The following is a 22,638-nucleotide window of genomic DNA, read 5'->3' as shown; positions in this document are numbered from 1 at the left end:
GATGCCTGCAACCCACATTGGAGTGCCTGGTTTGAGTCCTGGCTAACTCTGCTTCTGATCCTACTTTGTGCTGGTGCACACTCTGGGAAGCACCAAAATGTGCTTTTTTCTGGCTTACCAACACCTGGAGCCCTTGAGCGGGAGATACGATGGCTCATGTACTTGAATCCCTGCAGTCCATGGGGTAAACCCAGGCTGAATCCCAGTCTCCTGGCTTTGGCTTGGCCCAGCCCTAGATGTTGCAGGCATTTCAAGCGCAAACAAGTGGATGGAAGATTCTCTCTGTCTCTGTCTCTCTGCCTTCCAAATTAAATTAAAGTAATATTTTAAGGTTTTCAAACAAATGACAACAACAACTTTAAATATGAGTATGAGGTAGAATTAAATCATTTTGAAATGATGTGATTACATAGGTTGGCTACTCTACAAACCCAGATTTCTAAATAAATAAGGGAATTTTTAAAAAATGAAGTCATTTAATCTTAAAGCATTTTTAGAAGTGGTCTTTTTTTTCCCATCCATCTACAATAATATAAAGAATCATGTGCATTTAATTTTGAACTATTAATTCAGTCCAAAAGAATTCATTTGCAACTATACACACACTTGTGCATACACAGAGAGAGATAATATATTTGCTTACTTCAACTCTCCTGACGTCCTTTTGCTGAGTAAGAATTGGACCTGCTAGTGTAGTGAGTTAATATCCAAGGACTTTGTCTTTTTCCATAGGGAGCCTTTAAAATCCCTTTGTCAAGCTGAGATATGGAAAGTACTGGGTCAAGGAAAGCAGGGCCATAAACCAAGATCTGCAGAGCCAACGTAAGCAACCATGGGCCACTGGGGTAGGAGGAACTCAGGTTCAAGGCAAGGCAGCATTCATAGGCAAAGCCCACTCTGAAGTTAGGGAATGCACAGGAACTGGGACTCTAGTCACAGCAGACAAGATGACTCAGATACAAAACACCATGGTCAGGGGACCTTGAAGTTTTTGCTAAAACCTGCCACAGACAGACTCACATCCTCTTTCTTTTGCAAAATCACTCAATGACTTATATTCTGGAGTTAGGACTCAAAGTGAAGCAATTCATTCCACCTGGCTAGCTACTTAAACTATGTGAGCATCAGACCTGGAAAGGTTCTTGAAGATTTTCCTCAGTTGACCCTATCACTTCTTAGAAGAAGATACTGACTGAAGCTCATTAGGGGAATGGACTTGTCAACACAAATCACAGCAATTTGGTGGCTTGACCCCTGTACTGTTTCATGACACGTTTCTGGCTTACCAACACCTGGAGCCTTGAACAGGAGATACGACTGAGAAAACTAAGATAGTCAGAGAATAAGGCAAACAATTCTTGTCCTGAGGAGTTGAAAGATGAAAAAAGTAAGCAAAGTTTATGGGTATTATGCGTAATCACACCAGGTTCTGTTCATTCATTAATCCTAGATCAAATTCAGTAACAGAAACTTCTATTGAGATTTACGTTAGTAGAAAACACAACTAAGTAAGTCCTGTAACAATTCATCCTCCAGTGAAGGTTGAGCCAGTTGTAGTCCAAGGCAGACCCGTCATTTATCATTTTAACCATGAAAATAGTACTCTGTCTCATGTTCCTTTGAAGCCTACTGCTGTGATACTTCCCTCTAGGATAGGCAAACAACTTTGAGCATGTCCCCAACCATCTCCCCCAAAGATGTCCACGTTTCATTTACATTGTGAAATAAAAAAACACTACAAAGTTCAAAGGTCTTGGTCTCTTTCTAAGTCTGTCTCAGACTCTCTTTCTCTCTTTTCCAAATAATTATTCTAGTCCAAGGGTACTCAAGTATTTTCTCCTGATATTCTGCCTTCCCAGATCTATTGGTTTTTGTCCTCACTTTCTTCTTTCGCAAAATCTTACTATTTTCTGGGTAGAAAACCCCCTCCTTTTCTACAGTTCCCACAATCTGAGACAAGTACTTCATATCTCTTTGCCTCATCAACTTTTCATTTTCCTTTGGGTCTTCCTGGAATAAATACATTGTTTTTGTCTGCCTTTAACTTCTTAATAGCTTGCTCTCAACTATAATTTATAATTTACCTCAATGACTATAATGTTTAATTTAGTAAACGATGAGGAAAGGGCTCGTCTTCTTGAGAACAAGGATTAAAAACTGCACAAAATCACTTTTTTGACAAAATGTCAAGGCTGCTTTCTTTTCTTGATTTACACAGGTGAGAGACCAACTTTGTCTCCACTAGAGTGAACACTACTATTTTATCAGAAAACACAAACTTCTTTTTGAACATTGAATCTGGTTCATAATTTAATCTCAGGAAATTCAATTAATGTCTACCTGAGTCTATTTTCTAAACCTCAATGATCCATTCACTTTATTTGAGACTGTAATCTCAGAGAAACCAGGGATACAGGCAGGTCACCAATGGAGCTTTGGCGGCAAGAGATTACTTAACATCTTGTATGGCTAATAGGAAAGACCCACGTGAGGAATGAAGAGGCAGTGTTAATGAAAAGAAGCTGATGTGAGGAATGAAGGTATCCATATATTTATATGTAAATAGGTATAGATATTTCAAAAAGTTCATGGGGATAGAACTAAAAGATAAGTTTGTTTTGCTATAAAAATTTGAAATTCATGCATATGAAGGGGTCTTCAAAAACTGTGGAAAATGTGTATTATAAGAAAACAATACATGAATCTCAAGCATTTTCATACCAAAATAAACTTCTTTTAATTCCCTTATTCCATGAACTGTTTCAAGGACCCTCACAAATATCATTTTTATAATGATTTATTTAGTTGTTTATTTATTAGGCAGAGTGACAGATGGAAACAGAGAAATCTTCCATCCACTTATTCACTCCATGAATGCCCCAAATAGCTTTAGCTAGACCAGGCTGAAGCCAGGGGCAAGAAATTATATCTGGGTTTCCCATGTGGGTAGCAGGAGCCACCCGTGTACCTGGCCATCATCACTGCTTCCCAGACACATTAGCACGGAACTGGAGTGGAGGCACAAAGTAGCTAGGGCTTGAACCAAGTACTCCGAAATGGGATAGGTCCACCTCAGTTCTGTTGTAAACTTTTGAGGAAATAAATCACAAACTTCAGGGCCTTATAAGCAACAAACACCTTAAAATATATCTCACAGTGCAAAGTAACATGCCCCTGTGTTCCATGTGTCCTACTTGACTGGGGTGTGTGGCTTAGAGCATTCACAAGTACAAAGGAGAGGTGCATGGATTCTCTTCTGAAGGAAGGAGCAAGCCTCTGGAAGGAGATAGCCACAAACAAGTACATAAAGCACAGCAGGAAGGTGATTAGCTCTTACACTGGCATTATAAATATCAACTCCACTTTTAACTCATCTTGTAAAGGCCAAATCCAAGTGTATGCCCAGGAGAGAAAGGAAAATCTGTTTACGTTAACCATAACAGGAATAGAAACTCTGTTTAACTGCTTGGTGAGAATGGTGAAATTGCCTATTTGGACTGAAGATACACAATTTACTGATTTTGGTGGTGGCACTTCAGACACCTAGTTAATATGGTAATGGATATGGTAAAAGCTCATCACTCTAACCACAAAGAAATGCTCCTCAAAATAGAGCAAAGATTTTGCATGCTTAGCTCAGCTCAAAAGCAAGTAAAGGAAATCCCCGGACTTTGGGAATGAAAAGGGAACTCAAAGCCAGAAAAAATAGTATAAACTGAAGCAGCTGAATAGTTCCTGGGGATATCAGAACCAGATGTGAACCTTAAGGGTCTAAGGGACTGGGCTCAGAATGTAGGTAAAAAGTGGAGCTAGAACTGAGATCTCAGTAAAAATCTAGCAAGCTGAATGACCTATACAGCCTAAAAAATCAATGAACCAGAGACTAGAAAACTCTTTTCATTGGTCCAGGAGAGCAGCCAGGAAATTCGCTTTCAGTTCAGGGCCATGGCCATGAATGGAAAGAGACAGTTAAGAGAAATTGGAAGTCTACATGGGTGTAAACTTTCAAAGCACAGAACATTGGGCAGACATTGAGGTGTGGTGGGTTAAACTGTTTGCTTGGGTTGCTGGGATCCCATATTGGAGCACCAGTTCAAGTTCACTTGCTCCACTTCCCATACATTTCCCTGCTATTGCTCCTTGGAAGGCAGCAGAAAATGGCTCAAGTACTTGAGTTCGTGCCCCCTATGTGGAAGACCAGGATGGAGTTTCAGAATCCTGGCTTCAGCCTGGTCCAGAAATGGCTGTTGTGGCCATTAAGGAACTGAACCAGTAGATGGAATATCTCTATCTCTATCTCTCTCTATCTCTGTCTCTGTCACTTTGTGTTTCAAATAAATAAATTAAACAATTATAAAATAAATTCATATAATCCACATGTGGCACAACTTTTCAGGCTAAGAAATAAAAGAAAACAGGTGTTCTGAACTAGTGAAGCTACATTGGAGGACTTTGGCAAAGGCAAACTTGGCACTATTGAGGGCATTCCTCTGCAGCCCCCAGTAAACATCCCACAGCAAATACTCCTGCTACAGATGAAAGCACATGGCTGGTGCCGCGGCTCAATAGGCTAATCCTCCGCCTGCGGTGCTGGCACACCGGGTTCTAGTCCCAGTCAGGGCGCCGGATTCTGTCCCGGTTGCTCCTCTTCCAGGCCAGCTCTCTGCTGTGGCCCTGGAGTGCAGTGGAGGATGCCCCAAGTCTTTGGGCCCTGCACCCACGTGGGAGACCAGGAGAAGTTCCTGGCTCCTGGCTTCGGATCAGCGCGGTGCGCCAGCTGCAGTGCACCGGCTGTGGCGGCCATTGTGGGGTGAACCAACGGAAGAAAAGGAAGACCTTTCTCTCTGTCTCTCTCTCTCTCACTGTCCACTGTGCCTGTTCAAAAAAAAAAAGCACAGTAATGAAATGACAAAACTGTACAAGGAAATTATTCGCTGTGAGGGAGCTTCCTCTGACACAAATTTTAAAAATTGTATCTCTCAAAACAAAGATATTATTAGGTCAATTTAAAAAGAGACATTAAAAGAAGTTGAAAAATGTTTAAGGAGAAAAACAAAGAATTGGAAAATTGTGTGGCAAGAAAAGGGCATTGATGGTTATCTTTCTAAAATTTATAGCCCATCAAGAGGTTGGGGGAGCAAAGCTAGATTGAATATCATATTGTTGCCTTTGAGAAATTCTTTGAAATTCTTGATATCAGAGGAGGGTAAGAAGTGGGCAAAATAAAATAGATTTTATCTTTTACCCCTACCTGTCATTCCCTCACATCACAGAGTTTGGGTTCAGGTTCTTTTAAAGTTTCTTCTAAGAGCAATTCTATGGACTTGAAATGCAAAACAGGACCTATTTCAAAAATTCATCAAAAGAAGTTACTCACATAACTGAAGAACCAGTTAACTTCTGCTAGTTTTGCTTTCACCTTTCTCACTAATGTTAATGATAATGTTTAGCAATATACATATTGCAACTATACTTGTTTTTCATTTGCAACCATCAGTTCATAAAAATAAATGAAGGCATCCTGTATCATCTGAGTACATAGTATTTACAATAAAATGTTATATTCTAAATTATCATTTGTAAATTATATTGTACATATATTTTCTTTTTAAAAATATTTATCTATTTACTTGAAAGGCAGAGTTACAGAAAGGGAGGGGGAGAGAGAGAAAGACACACACACACACACAGAAAGAGAGATATCCTTCATCCACTGGTTCACTCCCCAAGTGGCCACAATAGCCAGGACTGGGCCAGACCAAAGCCAGGAGCCAGGGTCCTCATCCAGGTCTCCCACATGGGTGCAAGGCCCCAAAGATTTGGACCATTTGCTGCTGCTTTCCTAGGCACACCAGTAGGGAGCTGGATTGGAAGCAGAGCACCTGAGACTCAAACTGGTTCTCATTTGAGATGCCGATGATGCAGGCAGCAACTTAACCCGCTACGTCACAGCACCAGCCCCTGTACATATATTTTCTATCAGTAAAATTTGTAATAAACTTATGTATACACATTCAATGTATAACTTCTCTCTCCAACTCCCCCCTCTCCTCTTATACCCCTTCTCTCTCTCTTTCTCTCTCTCTCTCTCCCTCTCTCTCTCTCTCTCTCTCTCTCACACACACACACACACATACACGTACACAAACCCTACTACCACTACCACAATCACAACATTCATTACCTTTGGATTTTGTGTTCTCATTATCTGGTTTTGAAATGTTGTGGCTCTAACACCCAAGAAAATTTAAAATGACATAGGTGTTGACCTCTCTCCCCAGAGACTCTCTTCTTGACACATTAACATCCTAAGCTTATCCATTTCACAAGTGTCTAGCAAATACATGTCTGTAAAAAATTCAAGTCTGTCGAGATGTCTAGCTTTCTAAGGTTTCTAGGAAACTTCCGGTAAGGCAGATATTCACAGAGCTCTCAAAGAGAAAGAATTAGGAGACTATGGGGGGCAGTAGAGCCAATCCACTCCATGCATGTCATTTCCCAGCAAGCTTCACTTACCTCATTCCCTAGCAATGACATACCAACTCCCAAAGTTCTTTTTACTTTGATAATCTTTAGCCTCCTTTAGATACAAATATAAATTGGTTCAGAGTACTGATAGGACATAAAGTAACACAGGAATGACTTTGAAAAGGTCTAGAGGCAAAAGAGAACACTAACAAACAGATGCAAATGGTTGATAGGAGTTTGCACATAAGCCAGATTTTAGAAATGACTGGAGAGATTCTGTTTCAGATGATTTGCCTGACCTAGGCAGAGAGCCTTCTTGTTTTTTTAGTAGAGGAAGTGCCCAGTCCCTGGCACACACCGAGCATCACCACCTGGTATAAGAGCTAACCATTTGGAGACTCCCCTCCGTGTGTTGCAGGGGATAGTTGGATGCTTTTCCTATTTTTACTCCTTGACACATGGCTTCAGGATATTTATTCAGCATTTATAGAAATGACATTGCTGAAATATCTGTCTCTTGAATTTCTTTAACAACAACCTGTCTGATGGAAGAGTGAGAACCATCCTCTCAACAGAAATCAGTGCAATAGTATTTTGCATGCAATGCTAAGAAAAGGACAGATTCTGTCACTTTTGATAGGCCACCTTGAGGAGGACTTTTTTGCACATTGCTATAATCGTCCTTCTCCATTAAAATCAAACCAAGCCTGAGCACCCACATGCTAGGATTCACTAAATGGTATTTTATTTGATATATTGTCTCAACAGAGCCCAAAGGAATGACAGCCTAAACATATATGTCCCAATATAGAGAATGGTAGCTTTATCAACTGGGATTCCCTGTAATAATGTTTATCACAGTATCTTTATTTTCTGCCATCTTTTGTGTTGTTCCTTAATACCTTTGTTTTACTGGAAACGAGGGGCAGTGAGGCACAGGGGAAAAAAAACCCTGTTTGGGTTTAAAGAATTGAGGGTTTGCTAGGGTGAATCACACCTACTCTGGAATCCAAAAGAAAATACATGAAGTTGACAGGAGAGGAATATTACCCCATGGGAGCCCATACATAAAAGGACATGGTGATGGGAATTTGGTGCAGCAGTTAAGATACCATTTGAGACATCTCTATCTTATATCAAAATGACTGAGTTCAAGTTCTGGTCTCACTCCCAATTTCAGCTTTCTGACAATGTGGATAATGTGCACCTTTGGAGGCTTCAGGTGATGGTTCAAAATCTTGGGGGTCTTTGCCACCTACATGGGAGAGAAACCCAGATGCAGTTCCAAGCTCCTGGTTTCAGGATGGTCCAGCCAAAGCTCTTTTGGGCATTTGGGGAGTAAAGCACCAAATGAAAGATCTCTGTCTGTGTCTCAAATAATTTTGTTTTAAAAAAGAAATCAAGATTGACAGGGCCAAAATCACATGTGTCTGTTATCAATATCTACACCAGATTCTGCCTCAAATTTGACTCCTACTTGGATGACCAAGCCTCATAAGGAAAATAATTCTATCCTAGATGTTGGTGGGGCTATTGAGTACACCAGTCACTGTATCGTATATTGCCTTAAATGAGCCCCTCGAGAATTATTACTATCCTCATTACATTTATGAGTAATCACTTTACTAAATGTGGGTAATTTCCCTAGTCTGCTTGTTCTTGATAGATCTAAAACTGAGACACAAGTTTCTTGATTCTAGGTTTAGTGCAATTTCCACTAAACAAGGCTGCCATTTTTATACAGCCTTATGTGACAGAGCACATGTTCAAAGCTACAATAAACAGCTTTGCTTCAGATTTGTGTCAGACATGTGAGACAGACTCTTGATATTGACAATTACAGAATGATCAAAAAGTCTACAAAATGTCATTTTGCTGAGGGAGAAATCTGCACTTCAATAAAAGTAATATTTGGCAACAAATCATTTACTATGAGTAAGCCCAGTCTATCACCCAACAACCATGTACCTATGGGGTTTTTGGTTTCTGTTTATCTGTAATTGATACATAAAATTATATAAAATCCTTTCTTTTAGCTTTTTAAAAAAATATACAGTATACTATCATTATCTGTGGTCATTCAACTGTGCAATAGAACACCAGAACTTCGTTCTGCTATCTAACCATAACTTACTAGCCATTAATCAAATTTTCCTCATCCCTTCCTCCCCCACTTTCCTCAGCCTCTGATAAACACCATTCTATATAAGGTTTTCTTAATCTCTACTGTGTCTTAATGTACACACTAACTCACTTTAAATTGTTTCTTTGTGAAAATGGTTCTCAAAGAAAGCCATCTCTTTGTTCTGGTGATTAAAGAGTATTGATTTCAGAAAATAGTGTTGCTAGAACATAGAAGTTTTGGATCATTTTAAGTGCATAAATTGTCCATGGCTTAGAGTGATGATGGAAACAAGTCCACCATAAACTCCATGAGGAAAGCATATTTTTGAGATTGCTTTATCTAATTCTCTCACTGAGGTAAAAAATGCATGTTATTGAGAAAATGATGATATTCTATAATTTGGTTTACGATTGGGGGATTCCTACAAGAGTCAGAAATGCCAAGATAGTGTGCTCCACACTATTCCCTTTTTTACCTACTTTGTGAGAAAAAAAATCAATCCCAGCAAAAAAATAGTTTCTGATATTTTTGATTGAAAATGTACAATTCAAATAGATGTTCCCTATAATCACATAAATTCATAATAAAAGTGCTTAATGTTGGGGCAAGCACTGTGGCTTAGCAGGTAAAGCTGCCACCTGCAGTGTCAGCATCCCATATGGGCGCTGGTTTGAGTCCCGGCTGCTTCACTTCTGATCCAGCTCTCTGCTATGGCCTGGGAAAACAGTAGAAGATGGCCCAAGTCCTTGGGTCCCTGCACCCACGTGGGAGACCCAGAAGAAGCTCCCAGCTCCTGGCTTTGGATCAGTGCAGCTCTGGCCATTGTGGCCATCTGGGGAGTGAATCAGTGGATGGAAGGCCTCTCTCTCTCTTTCTCTCTCTCTCTCTCTCTCTCTCTGCCTCTCTGTAACTCTGCCTTTCAAATAAATAAATAAATAATTTTTAAAAGTGCTTAATGTTAGCTAGAATTATTTAAGCACTGTAACACTAAAAATATAGATGAGATTGTAAGACTGAATTTTCCCTGTATGTACTTTTTATTGATATATTTGTAATAAAAAATTGTCTCTTTTGTATATTAAAATTTTCCTAAGAATCAGAAATTAATGTTCTTTTTTTAAAGATTTATTTATTTATTTGAAAGGCAGAGTTACAGGGAGAAAGAGGGAGAGGGAGACAGAGAGAGATCCTCCATCCGCTGGTTTAATTCCTAGATGGCCGCAAAGACCAGGGTTGGGCCAGACTGAAGCCAGGAGCCAGGGGCTTCAGTCCAGTCTCCTACATGGATGGCAGGATTCCAGGCACTTGTGCCATCTTCCACTGCTTTTCCCAGGCCAGGCCATTTCCAGGGAGCTGGATTGGAGGTGGAACAGCTGCGACTTGAACCAGTGACTATATGGCTTTACCCACTATGCCATAAGGCCGGCCCCAGAAACTATTACTCTACATACATACATACATAGAAGAAAGCAGGTTTAATATAGGGGAACTGGCTCATGTGATTATGTAGGTTGAGAAGTCTCACAATAGGCCACTCCAAGCTAGAAAGCCAGGGAAGTTTTAATGTGGCGCAGTGCAAATCATAAAGCCTCAGAACCAGAGAAGTTCATGATGTAGTTATCAGTCTAAGGCCAAATGCACAAAAACCGTGGGAGCATCTGGTGCAAACCATGAAATCCAAAGCCCAGAGAACCTGGAGTTCAAGTGAATGTGCAAGGGCAGAAGAAGGGTTTACCAGCTCCAGAAGAGGGAAGACAAGCAAATTTGAACTTCCTCTCCATTTTTCTTCTATCTTGAACCTCAGCCAACTGGATAATGCTCACTCAGCCCATCAAGTCAAATGCCAATCTCTTCTGAAAGTACCCTCATTCCCAGAAATGTTTTATCAGCTATCTAGACAGCCCTTATCCATTTGACACCTATAATTAAATAGCACAAGTTTTATTATGCAACTTTTCTTAAAATAGATAATAATCAGAAGAAACCAACTTTCCCTGTGAAATGTCAGTAATAGTAGATAGTGTATTATGACATGTCTTCCCACTTATCAAAAATTAACTTATACTTTTGATTAATGTCAACTTTAAGGGCAGATTCAAGTAAACAGTGCTTTATACTATCAATAAAAGGAAGATGAAAAAGGAATTCTTTCTATTTGATTATTTTCCATTAGTCCCTAGGAGGGAGGCAGTTAAAAAAAAGTTCTATTGAGTGGGCAATTAGCCTAGTGGTTAAGACTCCTGCATTCCATATCAGAGTATCTGGACTCAATTCTCTATGTCACTTGGTTCCCCAGCTTCCTGCTAGTACAGACTCTGGGAGGCAGCAGTGATATCAGACGTAATTGGTTTCATGCCACTCATGTGGGAGACCTGGATTATTTTCCTGGCTCCCAGTTTCAGCCCTAGCCCCCTGACCATTGCAGATATTTAGAGAATAAACCAGCAGATAGTATATTTATTTTTCACATGCACACAGGCACTCAAATAATTAATTTGAAAAACTGAGTAACTTATTTGCTCATTTGTGTAATACCTTGAATTTTTAAATTTCTAAGAGGACTTTATAATAATTTAAGATTTTTCTCATGTATAATGGTGATTAACAAAGGAGTTCAAAGTGTGTCATCTCTGAATTTTCCTTTTAGTGTTAAACGGTCCCATTCTGTCTCCCAATGAACACCAGGAATAATTTGCTTATTTCTTTTTCTTTCATTCTCAGGTAAACCTCTGAACATCCCTTGCAAAGCATTCTTTGGATTCAGTGGAGAGTCTGGACCAATGATCTACTGGATGAAAGGAGAGAAGTTTATTGAAGAACTGGCAGGTCATATTAGAGAAGGTGAAATAAGGTATGGAACTCGAATTGCTTATTTTTACTTCCTGTCTTTGCAGTTGAGCAATGAAACATTTGAGAAGGGATTCTACCCAAGATTTTAATTGCAACTCCAAATCATTCCATTCTCTAAAAGCTGATGTGGTGGGAAGGAAAAGGGTAACTACCTGAAGAAATGCAAATATGTAAGTGTCTAATCTATGGATGTTTTTCTCAGATTCCAAGAATATGGGTTTAGTGACCCTCTAAAAGCCACCTAAGAAAATTCCTTTGAAAGTTTTGATCACTGTTAACCCCATCCAGTCACTGTAAAGGTCTGAATGTTGCAGGTGACTCCTCAGGCCACTTAACAAATGATCATTTACTCTCTGGCAACAGACAACCTTCATATATCATGAGTGTAAAGCTTAAGTGGCAATAGTAAGCTGGAATTAAGCCAAAATAACTGTTGACTTTGGTCAAATAGTATTTCTTTTTCCCAGCATCCACTGCCCATCCTGAAACTGACTGCCCTTCAGTTTCACATCTCTTTAGACTTCACATTCTCCTATTACATCGATTCAATTGTTTTTCTCTTTCTATTCAGTACCTCCTAATTCGTACCAAAAAAAAAAAAAAATACAAGATAGGTAATCTTTTCCCACATCACTTAGTCTGTGAGGTTTCCTTTTGGATTTCAGAGATAGTGTGTCCCTTATTTGTACAGAAATTAGCCTTTCTGCCCTCCATCCCATTAAGAGTCATGCAGTGGAAGTCAATCCAATATTTCACTGCAACTAATGTTAGAATGTGCTTTTTCAGTTTTCTTATTGAATATATGGTAATGTAAGTGAAACAAGTATACTTTACATTATTTACTATGATTAAATATAATTTATAATCACTTCTATGCCAACTTCTTTCCACGTGTCCACCCAATAATTCTACTTGAGCATTTCATAAATTTGAGGGCCCATGAATCCCTTGAGAGCCTATGCAAAATATTGACTATAGAAGCATAATTTAGGGAAAGTAGTACGTGAAAATGTGCTTGACATCATTAGTCATCAGGGAAATACAAATCAAAACCACATTGATACCACTGCATAACATTACGATGGCTATAAAAAATAAAGATTACAAAAAAATGTTGGCGAGGATGTAAAAGAGTTGAAAACCTCACATGCTGCTGGCAGCCACTTTGGATAGCAGTCTAGCAATGCCTCAAATGGTTGAGCAAAGAGTTACCATATAGTATAGCAGTGTACCTCCTAGGTATACAACCAAGAAAAATCAAAGTGTACATTCACACAAAAATTTGTGCATGAATGTTCATGGCAGCATTTTCAATAATAGGTGGACACAATCTAAATGTCTATCGACTAATGATGGGATAAATCAAGTCTAGAATATTCATATAAATGCAATATCATTTAACTATACAAAGGAACTTACATACACTATAATATGGTTGAATATTAAAAATATTACTATAAATCAAAGAATCCAGTCACAAAAGACTCTATATAAAATGATTGTATTTATATGAAGTGTCCAAAGTAGACAAATTTGTGGAGACCAGAAAGTAGAGTACTGGTTGCCTAGTGCTGATGTGGGGAATGGAGTGATAGGGCGTGACAACTAAAGAGTGTGGCCTTATCTTTTGCGGATGGTAAAATACAGCATAACATCAAATGCAGTATTATAAAATGTACAATTCACTGGCATTTAGTAAAATCCCAATGCTGTGCAGCCACGACTATGAGCAATCTACTCCCAGAACATTTTCATCATCCTGAAAGGAAACCCTGTACCCACTTTGTAGTCTGGGACTTCTTTTTGAGGTGATGAAAACATTATCAAGTGGCCATGGTTCTGGTTGTACTTATCTGTGAATATCCTAGGAGAGGCTAAGCAAAGAGGAACAATAAAAAAATTAAAATGATTGTGATAATATAAAGATGCAATTACAATCATCAAAGCAGTCTAAGAGTCATGGCTAAAAGTTAAAAGAGGAAATAAAATGAATTATTTAAAAATGTCCGATTACTCCAAAAGAATGCAGAAAAAGAACATAGGGAGGAAGAATGGCACAATTAGAAAGCTAACAACAAGATTACCTAAGAGCAATAAATTGTACAATTTCAATAGAAGTGTATGGTATGTAAATTATATCTCAATAAAGCCTTGGTTTTAAAAATAAACCTTTCTAATTGATTGCCTCATACAGAGCAGGTTTTTAGAAAAAAATAATTGATATACTACAAATAATTCTTAAGTATTCAAATAATATTTGAAATTTAAGGTTCCTAATTACTAACATTTTATTAGGCAATTTTAAGATTTGTTTGAAATTAATACAACTAAATTTCTTCAGAAGATACGTGTTTTAGGATTATTACCAATTTGCCTGCATGTAAAAGACCTTAAGTGCCGCTCTTCATTTTTCAGAACAAGAAACTGTTTCTCAAAAAGGCAAGTGATGGGTAGGCTGGTACATAGTAGCAGAATGTCCACTATCAAAAAGCTTAGAGCTCTGTTTTCTGGCAATTGGTGCTAATTAAATGAGCCTGAGATAATTATTTCTCCCATGTCTTGTATATGCCTCAGTGGAATTTTTAGAATAAACAACTTTATTGGGAGTATAATTGACATAAAATAAACAACTCTCAATTTAAAGTATGCAATCTGTAAGAGTTGGTTGATATATGTATTCACCTGTGAAACCATCACCCCCATGTGTCCCTGGGTGTCATCCTGGTGTCCCTTGGAAATCCATCACCCCTGCCCTTCTGCTACAACACTGATATCCCTATTGCTATAAATCTGCCTGATTGTTCTAGAGTTTTATATAAGCAAAAATAAGCAGGAGGCATTTGCTTTTGTCTGGATTATTTCACTTACTATAATTATTTTGAGGTATGTTCATTTTGTTATGTGTATCAGTAGTTCATTTTTATATGGATATACAATGGTTAAGTTATTCATTCACCTGCTGAAGGAAATTTAAGGCATTTCCAGTTTGGGCCTATTACAAATAAAGCTGCTATAAGCATTCACATACATCTTTGGATGCACATGTACATTATTTTTTCTTGGCCAAATACACAGGCAGGAAATTATAGAATAGGAATACATTTCGCCTTTGTAGTTCAATTTTAGCTACTTGTTTTAAAACGAGCATTATTTTTAGAATAATTTTTGATGGAGTCAGCAACGCTGTGGTGCAGCAGGTTAAGCTGCTGCCTGCAGTGCCCATATCACATATGGGCACTGGCCTGAGTCCCAGAAGCTCCATCCAGTCCAACTTCCTGCTGATGTTCCTGGAAAGGCAATGGAAGACGGCCCGATTTCTTGGGTCCCTGCACCCATGTAGAAGACCCAGATGAGGCTCCTGGTTCCTGGCTTCAGCCAGGCCCAGCCATAGCTGTTGAGGCTATTTGGAGAGTGAACCAGTGGATAGACGATATCTCTGTCTCTCTCTCTCTCTCTGTCTCTGTCTCTCTGTCTCTGTGGGGGGGGGTGTGGGGGTGTGGGGGGGTGTGTATATAACTCTGCCTTTCAAATAAATAAATACATATTTTAAAAAGAATAATTTTTGATTTACTGAAAAATTAAGATACTATAGAGAGTTCCTAAATTCTCCATACCCAGTTTCCCTTCAGTTTCCCTTGTTATTATTATCTTAAGTCGCTATGGCACATTTGTTACAATAAATGAACAAAAATATTGATATATTATTAGTAGCTAAAATTGTTGCCCTAATCAGATTCCCTTAGTTTTTGCCTACTGCCCCTTCTCTAGGATTATTTGAATTTTCAAACTTTGCCTAACTATATTCTAAAGTTGTTACATGATTTTACAAAACAAAATGATGTGCCAGCAAATGGTTAGAGTTGGTGGGAGACAAAACATGCACACACGAAATGGTTAAATCTAGAGCAGCCTTCTATATTTAGTGCCAAATAAGTCTACCACCTGGCAAGTGCTGTAGGAGGTCATCCTTTCAGGATTTCCAAAATCCCTTTTTTTTACACATCTCCTTTCTTTATCCCCCTTAACCCCTGTCCCCCACAGTAAAAAAAAAAAAAGGTATATAACTATATTTTATGTAGAGGAAAATAAGAAACTTATTTTCAAAAGTTCATAAAACTCTGCTCGCTAACTAGAGACACCTTCAGAAAAGTGCAAGCAAAGAGGCAGAATTCCTGGCCAACATAAACACACAGTTGGCCATTTTGTAATATTAATTGTGTGATCCACGATCTACTTGGGAGCATGTGTGGGTTCTGGAATTCCTTCAGGCCATGGCCATTTATGCTAACACAGGACTTAATTACTTGGTCCTGTCTTCTAGCCTCCAGAGCAAATGTCCTTGAAACAAAGCATACAAGATTTTTTTTTTTTAACACAGCATGGCCGACTGGAACAAATCTGGCAGTTTTATAGAAAAACATTTGTTAATGATCCCATTAGTTTAACCAAGAGAAGATCTACATTCTTTCATGGCCCAGACAGTTTCTCCAAAGGAAACAGTTGTGAAGGCATAATGCTGAGGATTTTAATGAAGGCCATGCTCTTAAAAGCATTTCTGGAAACACAATTACTTCTGGGTCCATGACTCTCCTTCAGAATTGTCTTAGTGTATTTAGGCTACTATAAAAAATACCTTAGGTGAAATAATTTATAAACAACAGAAATTTGTCACAATTCTAGAGGCTGGAATCGCTGCTCAAGGTATCAGCAGATTCACTGTATGGTGAGGGACAGTTCTTAGATGACAACTTCTGTGTGTCCTCAGTGGCAGAAGAAGCAAGGGAACTCGGTCCAGCCTGTTTTTTTTTTTTTTTTTTCCAGCCTGTTTTGTGAAGGCATTGATCTCATTCAAGAGAGTGTAGCCTTCATGACTTAATCATTTCCCAAACCCTTCCCCCAACTCCCTCCCCCACCCCATCACCTTGAGCACTAGGTTCCAACACAGGAACTTTGGGAAAGTGCTAACATTCAGACCATAGCAAGAGCATTATCTTAAGCTCATGTTAGTTTAACCACAGCTATTGTGCCACACATGCATGTCGCTAGTGCGTTAGCCAGTAGATCTAAGTAGGGATGTGAAGAAATAGTCCTCAGGCAGTTGACCTGTGGAGAAGCTGCCCAGTGATACTGGATCTGGCAGGAGGATGGGCCCCTCTGCCTAGGTTCTCAATTTCCTGGGTAGCAGCTTGATCCTAGAGGTGTGTGTTACAAGTTTTTATCTCTTAGTATTGCCACAGAGGAATAGAGGACTTAAAAATAATTACCAAGAAGTAAACTGGGATATTTACTGGGAAATTGGTGAGATAATGTCACTCAGACTAGCATATACAATCTCTGCATTCAGTGGTTCCCCTGTGGCTTCACTAGCATATTAGATCAAATCCTGGTCAGGGTTTTAGAGTTCTCATTTGTTTGCTCTCTGGGTCACTTTGACCTCTGCAGTCCTTAGCATCTCATTGCCAAAGCACTTAGACCCCTCTCTGGGCCTAGAGATTCCCCTTTATCCCCTTTTAAGCAGAGATTGGCACAGCCCTCCTGTGTCTGATGTTGCTAAGATACTGAGCCCCAAGGAAATCTGAACCCAAATGTAGTATCCATTCACAATTGCCAACCTGTCCCACGCAACTGCATCACAACCCTTCCCACGCAACTGCATCACAACCCTTCCACTGACCCCAGGAGGGATAATTTGCAAAGATGGTTAGGGAATTTCATGTGTGCAGTAGCAGAAGCTGCGATTGTGCAAGTTTGCTTATTTTTTCTACCATTTTTTTAAGTCATTCCCACAAGCTGTTCTGTGCAAGCTCTACCATGTCTATTTGGAGAAGTCAAATAATTATTTGGAGGACACCCAGTGGGAGCCATCATTAAGAGAAGACTTCCTAATTTCTGTCCCTCTGTTAAAACTTAATGGAGACTGCTTATACAATGGGATTAGAGAGCTCATAGAAAAAGTACCAGGATTTTTGGGGGTGAGCATCCTAGGATGACCACCTCAGTTCCACACCTCTGCAGAACTTCCTTTTAATTCACATTACAAGAAGCTTGAGAATTTTTTTTGAAAAAATTAAGAATTTGCTAGATAGGTATGTATTCTATAATCCTAGTAAAAATGCCAGAAGAAAAAAACCAGTCCTATTAAACAAGAAATAATAGTCTTTAAGATTGCCTGCAGGGTTGTGAATTGTATCTGATTGTGAAGGAGACAGCATGAATTTCAAGACAATTGCTTTGTCCCAACAGAGAGTAATTTTCGATTATAAACCTCACTTTACAAATCACTCCATCAATACCTAATGCTTTCCTCAGGCAATACTATAAAACAGTTTACCAAATCTTTTATAATTCTTGACCTGAAAAACATATTCAATTTATGTTGAGTTTTTTTTTAGAAAATCTTGTTAACATGCAAATAATTTCATTTACGTTCAATTCCTGAAACGCTGCTGCGAGTGCAATATAGGTTTCCTTTGTTTTTAGTTTTTGTTTCTTCATTCTTTAGTTTTTGCTTTCATCATTTTCTGGTCCTTTGTTCCATCCCTTTACCTTAATATTATCTTCCTGAATGGGTGAAATGTTCTAACAAAAGGGAGAATGTGACATAGGCATGAAAAGCTTTTATTATTAAAATAAGGTGAACCTATCTTAAAGACCCAAATAGCCTACTAATAATCCATCCTTTAAAAACAAAAATACAACAGGGGCCTGTGCTGTGGCATAGCAGGTAAAGCCACTGCCTGCAGTGCTGGAATCCCATGTTGGTGCCAGTTTTGTGTCGTGGATGCTCCACTTCCAATCCAGATCTCTGCTGTGGCCTAGGAAAGCAGTGGAAGATGGTCCAAGTCCTTGGACCCCTGCACCCTCGTGGGAGACCTGAAAGAAGCTCTCAGCTTCTGGTTTCTGATCGGCCCAGCTCCAGCCATTGCAGCCATTTGGGGAGTGAACCAGCGGATGGAGGACCTCTTTTTCTCTGTCTCTCTCTCTCTCTTTCTCTCTCTCTCTGCCTCAGCCTCTCTATAGCTCTGCCTTTCAAATAGATAGATAAATCTTTTTTAAAAAGGTACAACAACAAACAGTATGGAGCTGTGAATATGTACATTGTCCCCAAAGTACTGTTATGCATTTCTTGACAATAAGCATACATTCTGAAAAATGCCTTGCTATATGATTTTGTTGTTCAAATACCATAGAGTATATTTACACAACTTAAGATGACTATGACATCAGGCAATATAATCTTATGGGACTGCTATTGTATATGCGGTCCCTCACTGACCAAAGCATTGTTGTGTAATACATGACTGCATAGAGGAAATAACTGGAGTCTCAAGCAGTCTTGAGCAACATAATGGGCTCTGTTTGGACAACTTCCCACATAATTTTTTAGTTCCTTAAGGCAGTTAGCCTTCTTAAGGTTGGGCTTCAAAAAATAATCTTTTCTCCCACATTTAGACCATGCTAGTGGAAGACAGAACACTGATCAATCAATCACTTTGCCTTTGATTTAAACAAACTGCAAATCTCATCCGTCTATACGTGAATGTAGATTTTGTGAATCATGAGGACGCTTCAATGGAAAAGAGAAATTCTATAGGCCTTATAATTTTACATAGGGCAAACCTTAGTTATCAGTTATCTGAAGGATCATTTCTGGAGGAGTGTTGGCTACTGTTAATGATTCCAGGGTGGGTCTTATTCTTGACCTATGCATAAAATACTCAAAGACTGCCTGACACAGTTTTTACCTCTGTTCATTCACAGAGCAGACTCTCCAGGCCCTATCTTGATTATGTGGTCTTAGACTGTAAGCTGCTCCAGGCAAGAACCTATAATTGGTAAATCATATTAATAAGAATAATTCATTTCATGTTTTTATAATGCAATTATAAAAGCTTTTGGGCATCCTAAATTACATTGCTTTCTAATGATAGCAATCTGAAATAAATAGTATTAGCTTTATTTTGCAGATACTGAAATGGACGTGTAGAAACTGAGGAAGAAATGCTCTTGAATGGTTCACAGTTTCTGTAGGGCTACATAGAATTCATCAAAATACAACCAGCAAGAAGCTTCCATTGTCCAGAAGGTTTTGTTGTACTCCACATTTAGACTGTGAAAAGTACAAACTTGCCTGGAACTGAAAGAGTGAAAATCAGTATAGACTGAGAATAAGCAGTCCTGCAATTAATCAGGCTGGGAGGACAGACAGATAAAGCCAGCTGCAAAGTTAACAGAAAACATTGTTTCTTCCAAGGTCAGGCAGCAGTTGTAAAATGCTGCAACGACCCCCACCTCCTTTGCAGGCCTCCTGCTTTCCTACTAGTCATGTCCCAGACCTGCTTGACTGTAGCCATCCAGTTTTAGTGTGGAGGATACATTCCCAGACCCCCGTGGATGCCCAAAAGTGCAGCTATTACTGCACCCTGGATATACTATGTTTTTTTTTTCCCAAACACACATTCCTATGATAAGGTTTATAAATTAGGCACAGTGAGATATTAGCAATAATAATAAAATGGAATAATTACAACAGCATATTCTCATAAATTTATTTAAATCATTTAGGTTGTTTACATCTGAAATTTTCCATTTAATATTTTTGGACTCTGGTTGGCCACAACCAAGTGAAAATGCAGAAAGTAAACCCATGGATAAGGGAGGACTGAAGTATTTGATCTATTTCTGGAGATACCCTTGCTTCAAGGCAGAGCTCAACCTTAGTCAATCCCGCCTTCTCCTATCTCTGCTTAAGCATTACGAAATATTAAAAAAATGTCTTTCTTCCTTTGTTCAATCAAAGATTGGTCCACAGTTCCTTTGGAGAGCCCCTTCCCTCATATGTTGAGTTAACAAGTCTCATTTTGTCAGACCGCAGTTTTCAAAAGATAGATTTTGGTTGATTAAAAGACATTTTAGCCGGCGCCGAGGCTCGCTAGGCTAACCCTCCGCCTTGAGGCACCGGCACACCGGGTTCTAGTCCTGGTCTGGGCGCCGGATTCTGTCCTGGTTGCCCCTCTTCCAGGCCAGCTCTCTGCTGTGGCCCGGGAGTGCAGTGGAGGATGGCCCAAGTGCTTGGGCCCTGCACCCCATGGGAGACCAGGAGAAGCACCTGGCTCCTGCCATCAGATCAGCGCGGTGCGCCGGCCACAGTGGCTATTGGAGGGTGAACCAACGGTAAAGGAAGACCTTTCTCTCTGTCTCTCTCTCTCACTGTCCACTCTGCCTGTCAAAAAAAAAAAGACATTTCAAAAACATAATTTTATGCTTCATATTCTCAATCATGGTTCCTGGGCAAAGATTATTCGTACTAAGAATAATGACACAGAGAGACTGCAAGATACTTAGACAGCAGAGGAGGACTCCATTTAGTTCAAGGGACCATTTACAATGAATGGAAATTAGACTTATACATTTTAGCATAATTTGTTTCAATTAAAAAAACAATAGAACTTTCAATTTAAATCTCAAGTGAACAGAAAATGCAATTTGCCAGAATCTCCATCTCTGAACAATTCCATTAGCCAATTTTTCACTAAGATTGCATTATATTTGTGTTCTTTATCTCAATACTATGTCATCATTCCCTGAAGCATTACTTCTATTAGATTATGATCTTTGGGAGGAAGGGAGCATCTGTGTGCAAAGATTAGTACAGTATGTAGCATAGCACATTGTTGCTTACTAATAAACACTGTCTTAAAGGTTTGACTTAACAATATTTTGTGTTTACAGTGGTGCCAAAGCAATACGCCTTCAGTTACCAGTACTTCAAATTTTGAGTTTGGATTTTTTTACCACGCTAGTTATAGGTGCAATGATACTCTCTGATGATGTTGGGTAGCTGCAGTGAGCTGCAGTTTCTGGTCAACCCAGTGATTGTCAGGAAAAACAATTGATATTCAACAATATGGCTAAGTGGTGATGTTAGGTGAGGTATATTAAATGCATTTACAATTTACCATATTTTCAATGGACAGTAGGTTATCAGGCTTTAACACCATGATAAATTGAGGAACATTTGTACTGTTTGATGATAATGATGATCATGATAATGAGAGCAGTGGTGGTAGTAGTGGTGTTGGAGATATGGACACACACTTCAGAGCATGTACTGTGGGCTCTCTGGTGGCAGTTGAGTATCATTATTAAAAATCAAAAGCACTATTACTACTAGAAAAAATTGGAAAGTAGTTTGGAATTTTCTTGCTAATGAAATACAATTGTTTCTTGGTGTCTATGGGAGATTGGTTGCAGAACCTCCTGCAGATACCAAAATCTATGGATGTTCATGTCCCCCATGTAATATCACATATATTTGCATATAATTTAAGCATATTGTCCCATATACTTTAAATCATGTCTAGATTACTTACAAATCCTAGTGCTATGTAAACACTATATAAAACGTTATATTATATTTCGTAGGGATTAATGGTATCCATACACAGTATGTACATGTTCAGTATAGACACAATTTTTCTTTTTCTAAACATTTTTGATCCACCCTTGGCTGAATTTTTGGATGCAGAATACATGGATACAGAAAGCTGACTATATTTACTTTTCTATTTTTTGATTCACTGACAAGGTTAAATTTTATTAGAGAAAGTCAATAATGAGAGGTAATATAAAACAGTTTGAGAGAATATTGGTTTTATTAATATATCTTAGCTATTCTAGCTTACCATAATGCTAGACACATAGATCTTTTAAAAGATCTGTTTAATGGTATTGAATTAACTAAATTGCAATAATATAGTGTCTTTCCACTGTTACATACCACAGACACACATTTTCAGAGCAGATTGAGGTTCATAGGAAAGCTGAGTGTAAAGTTCAAAGTTCCCATAATACCCCTTGTCCCAAGGTCACACACAGTCAAAATGTAGCACTACAGTGCTATACATGGTACAATCAATGAACCTATATTGACAGTTCTTATCAGCTAAACTCCATAGTTCACAGTAAATTTCACTCCTAGTGGTGTGCAGTCTATGGGTATTTTTTTGTTTTATATTTATTTAAAATTTTAATTAATACAAAAAGAACAGATTTCATGTATTTCATGGGTACAATTCTTTTTTAATTTTTAATTAGTTTTTTAACAGATTCAATGTGATTTGTAGATACAATTCTTTTTTTTTTTTTTTTTGACAGGCAGAGTGGACAGTGAGAGAGAGAGAGAGACAGAGAGA

At 38.7% G+C, this 22,638-nt stretch overlaps 1 protein-coding gene across 1 annotated transcript in view; it reads left to right on the top strand.

Annotated features, from left to right (window-relative positions):
* Positions 1-22,638, top strand: part of IL1RAPL2 (interleukin 1 receptor accessory protein like 2) — a 1,316,228-nt gene that overhangs the window by 1,246,608 nt on the left and 46,982 nt on the right. The window contains exon 7 of the mRNA XM_008272830.4: positions 11,315-11,444. Coding sequence (XP_008271052.1) covers positions 11,315-11,444 — 130 coding nt within the window. The remainder of the gene's footprint in view (positions 1-11,314; positions 11,445-22,638) is intronic.

This window comes from Oryctolagus cuniculus, chromosome X, assembly GCF_964237555.1.
Source record: "Oryctolagus cuniculus chromosome X, mOryCun1.1, whole genome shotgun sequence".
Taxonomy (NCBI): Eukaryota; Metazoa; Chordata; class Mammalia; order Lagomorpha; family Leporidae; genus Oryctolagus; species Oryctolagus cuniculus.
This window is presented reverse-complemented; position numbering and strand designations above follow the sequence as displayed.